This window comes from Pyxicephalus adspersus, chromosome 1 (genome assembly GCF_032062135.1).
Source record: "Pyxicephalus adspersus chromosome 1, UCB_Pads_2.0, whole genome shotgun sequence".
In the NCBI taxonomy this organism is placed as follows: Eukaryota; Metazoa; Chordata; class Amphibia; order Anura; family Pyxicephalidae; genus Pyxicephalus; species Pyxicephalus adspersus.
The window spans coordinates 93,620,734-93,628,213 of NC_092858.1; the positions used below are offsets into that span (position 1 = coordinate 93,620,734).

At 38.0% G+C, this 7,480-nt stretch overlaps 1 protein-coding gene across 1 annotated transcript; it reads left to right on the plus strand.

Moving 5' to 3' along the window:
* The first annotated feature begins 603 nt into the window (after positions 1–603).
* Positions 604–7,141, plus strand: MYCBP (MYC binding protein). Its single transcript, XM_072419453.1, has 5 exons — positions 604–734; positions 2,803–2,875; positions 3,644–3,692; positions 5,486–5,615; positions 6,954–7,141. The coding sequence occupies exons 1-5, from the start codon at positions 720–722 to the stop codon at positions 6,996–6,998; spliced, it is 312 nt and encodes a 103-aa protein (XP_072275554.1). The 5' UTR covers positions 604–719; the 3' UTR covers positions 6,999–7,141.
* Positions 7,142–7,480: the final 339 nt, after the last annotated feature.

Below are 7,480 nucleotides of genomic sequence, written 5' to 3' on the forward strand. Positions count from 1 at the left end.
AGTGCACGATCTTTTGCATGCTCGGTGAGATTGTCACTCTTTTTCTACATTTGAATTTTTTGTGAGATTTGCCATTTTTTTTACTTATTGGTGAAAGGGCTCCATCTGCGCATGCCTCCGGGAATTGAGAATTCTTAGGCGATTGAGAATTAAGGGGGTGGTGCTGCACCTTTTTTTTTAACTAACAAAAACAAAATGTCCACCTTTCTATGTAAAGTAAAAATTCTGAATTTAGGTACGCTTTAATTAAAGGTAGATGCCACTGCAACACCCTAAGGTTACAAAGCTCTGACACTTGTGTAGCAGCATAGCACATGGTAATGCACTATCTTAGGTTGGCTGCATTAACACAACTTAGGGTAATGCATGACACAATATGAACTCACACACAAGGCCAGGTGTGGACAGGTGCTATAAAATTACACAATAAAGGTGCTGGCATTTTATACCATCACTCCTCATTTTTTTTATTATACAAAAGTGCTCTGTGGCCCCCCAGCAATAACATAAATATCACCATGTCACTGTCACACATCTACTTTGCTCTCTAGACCTTCCGTAACAAGCCGTGCATGCGCAGATAGCTATCACAGCTCGAGTGAGTACTGCGCCTGCGCGGGCGTTGTTGTTTTACTGCGCATGTGCGGGGCTGTGCGTTTGGGTTACTGGGGAGATTGTTGGCTAACAAACCACAAGCTGTAGAGGAAAGCAGGAAGAGGATGGCGAGCTATAAGGTGAGCGGCGCTACACCTGTCACCGTCATGGTATATATTGATAAATGTCATTATTATGCCACAGTCATGGCGGCTCAGCTGAGCAGAGACTTCAGGAACTTGTGTGAGGACGAATGTTAGCGGTGTGTCCGGGCACTACTCTACCCTAGGGAAGGTGGGGAGGGTTATGGTTCTCTAAGTAGAAGCTGTATTAAATGTCTTGTAATATTTTGAAATGGAAGACCTAATTTTACTACAATCCTAACTATTCATAGCACAAATCCTGCATGTGTCTGAATGGGACATCACAGGTCCCCTCTTTAATTCTGAACTTCCTGTGAAAATGTTTTATCATTGCAGTGCCCTCCCTTCCTTAATGATACAACTTACCTTGCTCCAGTACTAACCTGTGCTTCTGATTGACACCAATTCCTTGTAGCCCCCCCATGTTAGTAAGGTTCTATATAATGTACAATGAGAGGCACAGCTCAGGAATGAATGGACTGTACTGAAGATATTGGCCCTGGAAGAGGACGGAGTGATGAGTATTGCGATGGAGCAAGGAGAGGTAAGTTAAATAAATACAGACAGGTAAGTTTGTTCTTTTGCAGAAAAGAATTCACCTGACCCCTTGCAATAATGATCCTGGCTGCTTGCAGTTTTCACATTTAGGTGTTAGATCTCACTTCCTGGCCAATCTGACCACTAATGCCTCCCCTTCAATACAAATCTATGGGCCTTGCATTGTATGGGATGATACCTTGTGCCCCTCCACCCAACAAACCAGAGCATGGGGCAGCTGTAGGAATAAGGAGTTGGGTAAACTTTACCCTTAAAGCATAAGCCCTATAAAATATAAATTACTAATAACCCTTTAGGTGCCATGGGGGACCCACTGTAAGGGTGCAAATTTATTTTCCTTGGCTTTAATATTATTCCAACAAACAGAAAGTAAAGGATATGGGGACTACCAAACAGAAAGTCCACCACAAACAAGGAGGGCTGCTTCATGCAACCAATTAGAAAGCAAAGGAAATGGATATCTCCAGGTATGGATGAGCCAATCGTCAAGGAGCAGAGAAATGGGAACACAAGGAAAAAAAGTTGTAGGAATTGGACCTCTGTCGATGTGTTTTGTTCCCTTCAAGAGATTTTGCATTCTCATACAAGTCTGTGCAACGCAAAACTCTTATTGAGTCTGTCAAAGTGATGGTAAACTGATGCCATCAACAAGCCCAAAGCCAGTCAACATAGGTCCATTTAAAAATATCACTTGTAGTTCCCGTACTGAGAGCACATGCAGCACAGGTATATTAATTTCTGTAATATACCTGTAAGGCAGCCCTTCCATTAAGAGATTGTGAAATGAGCTATTGCTGAACTCATTGTAAGGAATCCTAATTGCCTGGATAAAAAGATGGTTTCTTTAGTTCCAGTCACACACCTGAAACAATTGTGCAGGTAAAGGTGTGACAATTATCTGATCACCTGAGCTGTATTCTGGGTCAGTGATTTAGAAATAATCGGAACACCAACCAGGAAAACTGTATATTCTGGAAACAGCTTACATAATTCTTCACATTTATTTTTCCTGTTCCATATATAAATTTAAAGCTGACGTCCAGCAGACTTGTGCTGTATTTTTAGCAGCGCATACTCCCATTCATGTATCTTGCAGGAACCATAAACTGCTGAACCCATTGGGTTTGTATGTGTTAGCTAAGGAAGTCTTCCATGCCTTTTCCTCTGCATGTGTAAGACATAATGAGGTATTATTAGGGTGCAAACCAGTCCATAGGATGCTCAGGGATATCCTAAAACCATATATAGGGACATAACACTATTATATAATATTTCCAAATGCATGTTTTGTCTGAAGTTTTATTTTAGGCTTTATTCACAAATCTTTAATATAGGATGAGGATGTTTATTTTAGCAGTCTAAATTTTAATAAAAGGAATGTGTACTGAAATGCATATGCACTGTGACATGTCTCTGCACATTTTATGCATTAGCACTACATTTATTCTTTTGTATTAAGTAAGTGTTTGCTCAATTTTTAATGATTTTTTTTTATTTTCATTTTTAGGCTGCTGATTCCAAAAGGGAACAATTTAGAAGATACTTGGAAAAGGCAGGAGTGCTTGACACGCTTACGAAAAGTGAGAATCTTTTTTTCCATGCTGAACATAGAACAGTAAACAAGAGTTTCTATATGGCCCCATGTGTACATGAAAAATAGGGTGTTCTTCATGTACCTTGACATCTCTTTACACAATGGAAAAAAGTTAGTATAATGGTTCTTTATGTATAAGTACCCAGCAAAGCATGTGCTTTGCACTGTGCCATTTTGACATACCCATGGCCTTACTTTTGATGTAAATTTCTTTTAATGCTATTTTCATTTCATTATTGTAATAATGAATTTAATTCAGGCCTTGTGATTGTCTACAAGTATACCTTGTACTATCCATTGGTTCAATACCTGATCTGTATTATAGTTGTACCAGTAATCCACTACTATCAAATTGAAATATTGATGGTTACACAATGTGTGGTTTTGATTTCAACACGACGATCAAAAATACAAATGGAAATGCATTCATTTTTAAACCAAAGCAACAAAATCCTATAAAGTTGACCTTTCACCAACATTTTTACTTTACAGTGGATAACCTTTTTTTATGAAGGTAAAATAACTTTTTTTTTTTTTTTTTTTCTAAACTGTTCAAAAAAAGAAAATCCCCTCCCCTTCTGTCTGCAATGGCGGTCAAGACTGAATGGGAGCACAGAGCCTCCGGGGATATCTAAGTCACGTATCCGGGGAGGCTTCTGGCTGCTTCAGGCTTTGAACTCGTGTATGCACAGTATGTATATAATTTTCTTGAAAATTATTGTTTAGATGCGACCTAAATTTTTTTCTTTTGCAGTACTGGTGGAGCTGTATGAGGAGCCAGAGAAGCCAAACAATGCCCTAGAGTATCCTTTCTAAGTCTCATTTAATTTAATTATTATATTTATTTATTTATGTAAGTAATGCAAAAGTACATGTTTCCTGGAATTGTATGCAATTAGGAGAGAAAAGCAAAGTAGACATTACGTCCAATTTTTTTTTGACTGTTTGCTTTTAGAATTTTGGGTGAACCAAAAGTTGGTAAAATGTGATAGAAAAAGATGGAATGAGCAATAATGGATCTATTCCTCCTGCAAGGTATTAAAGGCCGTCCATAAAACTGGTTATTTCAATTTGTCTTCTTTTTAGAGCAGCTGCATTTTTACTGTGTGTTTGCAGTATTGAGTTAGGTAGTAGGTAAGCAAAAATATTTCCGATTTAAGGGTGATCTGCTGTGATGCCATCTGTTTTGTGTGTCATTAGAAAATCGACTTGACTGTAAAAGTGCCGGATGCTGACGCTACTTTTCAATGTTCCTATTGAACTTGCCAGCCTGCCCAAGTTTCAGTTTATTTAGAGAGCTGGCAAATATGCTTTGATGGATCTGAGACATTTTATTGGCTTAAGTCCACATTTTTAATTTAACTCAGTACTATTTATGATTATAATAGAAAGCTGGTGTATTTGTAGCATCTCAGAAAGGATGTCTCTCACTCATTATTTTATAATTTCTTTCCCAAGGGGGGGGGGGTGCATAGACGGCTAATGAAATAGTAAAAATATCCTTGTAAAGCCACAAGAAAGAGGAATAGGTCAAAGTGTTTATTGTTCTTTTAAACATACAATCTTGATTGAAGACTGGATTGCAAAAACGTGTAGCTAAAATTTGCTACATTGCCCTAGCATGACGTTCTGGAGAGAACATCAAACTTACAGTGCTTTGGCCCTGAGACCCTGGCCCTGCTTTTCAGCTTATGAGGTTTCTATGACTGTTTTAAAGAAAATTTTAGATATTTCATTTTCTAATCTCTCATAAAAACGCTAATTTTGGGTTGCCCTGCTGGGTCTTAGTTCTTCAGTCTGACTTTGGAAAGGGCTTTTTCAGACTGGTGTAATGAACAGTGGTTCCTGTGTGGCGTTTAGTAGCTGGTACCCTTTAGTCATAAATTCAGAGGACACACCTAATAATTAAAGTACACTAAAATAAACTAAATTTTTTTACCTTGCATACGAGAGTAGGCAATTTTCAATAAGGTGAAAATTACCTTCTTTTTTTGGCAGGGAGTTTTTTTTTTTTTTCTAAAAAAAGAGTAAAGCCCCTACCCTTTGTCTTGTGGCATGGCAATCAAGACTGAATGGGAACACAGAGCCTCCTGGTATGGGGTGACATACGAAGGAGAAGGAAGAAAGGTAAAGAAGATGGCGGCTTGACAGGAAGAAGGAGGATACCGGGACGACGTAGGACCCAATTAAGGAAACCTTCAGATGGATCGAAGGATCTGCGAAGGTAAATGTGGGTTTTTTTTTTTCAGCTTACTTTTGCTTTAAAAGTATTATTAGGAAAAATACAAGAAAATTTTTTCCCCTAATGAAATAAATATCTGTATACAAATCTGCCTTTAAAGTGCTGTCTGTATAACATGTTAAGGTAGACTACAAAAATGCTGATTATATAAAGTCCAATTCCCGTTCCATTTCCCTTTCACTTCCTCCCTTGCATTCTGCAGAAAGCTGTCTTTATTCTGCACCATTCAAGCTCACGTATATTCTATCTAGTTCATCCCAGAATTCTCCAATTTCTTTCATAAGGCATTAATGACTAGGAAATGTTGCTGTCACAAGACTAGTGACTGTTGTGCTTCCTGATCTGTACTATCAGCTTTTTAAAACAGCACTTAGGTGCTGCGGGCCCAGAAACAGCAGATGTGGAAACTTTGCGTTTGGAGGTCGCAGAACTGAAACAAAAGTATGAAGCTGTTCTGGAGGAGAATAAAGAACTGAAAGCTAAGGTTTGTGATTACTTTAGGAATGGTTCAATTTATGATTCTCTTTTGGCTGTTCTGTGCATCATGTATTTTAATCTAATTTTTATAAATTGTGTATGGTATTTGGTTTGGTGTGCTGTGGTACATCAAGTCCTGAAGAAAAGCACTTGTGTCCTTTTTTTGATAATGAGGGTCTGTACATATTATTATTATTATTATTATTATTAATAATAATAATAAACAGGATTTATATAGCGCCAACATATTACACAGCGCTGTACATTAAATAGGGATTGCAAATGACAGACTAATACAGACAGTGATACAGGAGGAGAGGACCCTGCCCCGAAGAGCTTACAATCTAGTAGGTGGGGGAATTCCACACACAATAGGATGGGATATTCTGCTGTAATATGTTGCTGCTGACCCCTCTCTACTTTATAATAACTTAGACATGTCTTTTGGCACTTTAAGGAGCCACATGTGCCCCTCTCACTCCTTTGTGGCCTTCATTTATTTGAATAGCGCAAACATTTTCTGAAGTATCATGAGAAGGATGGTGACATTGTTCTTGCCTAGGTTCAGTGGGTAAAAGGGAAGTTAACTTTTTCACTCCTAACATATTTTTTTCCTATTCAACCAAAGGTAGGGGCTCCTACAGTTTGGGCAACCTTGCTAATTCAGTGTAAGATATGCCCTTATATATGCAAAAACTATTTTATTATAACAGACATTTGCCTATTCTCTATGCATCCTCTAAGCATGAGAAAGTCTAGACCAGCTTGCTATTTTTTGTTTGACTGGGGCAGGGATATGCACTAATGAGTGAAAAAACAATAAAGATTCCACCAGGTAGTGCTTTAGTACTGTATATAAATGTAAACAGCATCTGCTGACAAAAAAAAAAGTTTCCTTTTCCCTTGATTAGCTCAGTTAAGCAAATTTATGTGACCGGATTGGGTAGTTCTGTGTTTTCATATATGAATACATAGTTTTATGTGCCCTATTAACAGCTGTTTCGGGGGCATTGGTAACGGTTTGGGTTATTTGCATTGTCTAGCATCTGTAGGAAAGCCACTTCAGCCGTGCATGGACTATGGCCTGCCACATGGTCAAACTACCTATTACCCTACAAGAGAAGTCTACAGAGCACATAATGCTTGTACATAAAACAAGGGTGATTTCACCACTACAGATGTACTCAAGAGACCACTTTGTAATTGTTTAAAGCATGTTTTCTATGTCATATCAATAGTATTGTTTCTGCAGTGGCCATACTGATATTTCAATGCTACCCCATGTGCCTTATAGTACAATTGCATCATGCCTTCATATCTAAACTTTTTTTGTTCACTTTTACAGCTTGCACAACATGAACCCCCATCAGATGAAAAACGAACTGATTAGGCTTTTCTTGAAATCCCTTGTTTAAATTCTGCACTGGAACTGTAAATATTATATACACCTAAGATTTGTTTTGTTTTTGGGGTACATGGGAACACTCATTATACTTTCTTTATTAACTTAAATAAACAATTTGTGAAAAGTCAGTGACATTTTCTGTGTTTTGTAAAAAAAAAAAAAAAAAAAAAAAAAAAGTTTGGTCAGTTGTCACTACTTCTGCATCTGCTGTATATGTAAATAATACCACATTTGAGCAGCAAGCACTTGGTACACACATTTCTTCAAAAAGTTGAAAACAAGGGACCCTGTAAAAGAAAAGGCTGTTTTACCACTGTGTTCTGTAGTAAAGCAGCTGGCGGACCCATAAGATCTAGGCATTCAACACAGAATGTGTCCGATAATGAAGATGTAGCTTTGCAAGACATTGAAGATCAGAAGCACAGACAGTGGAATCCTCATCCACTGAGAGCTTGTTTTTATTGTAT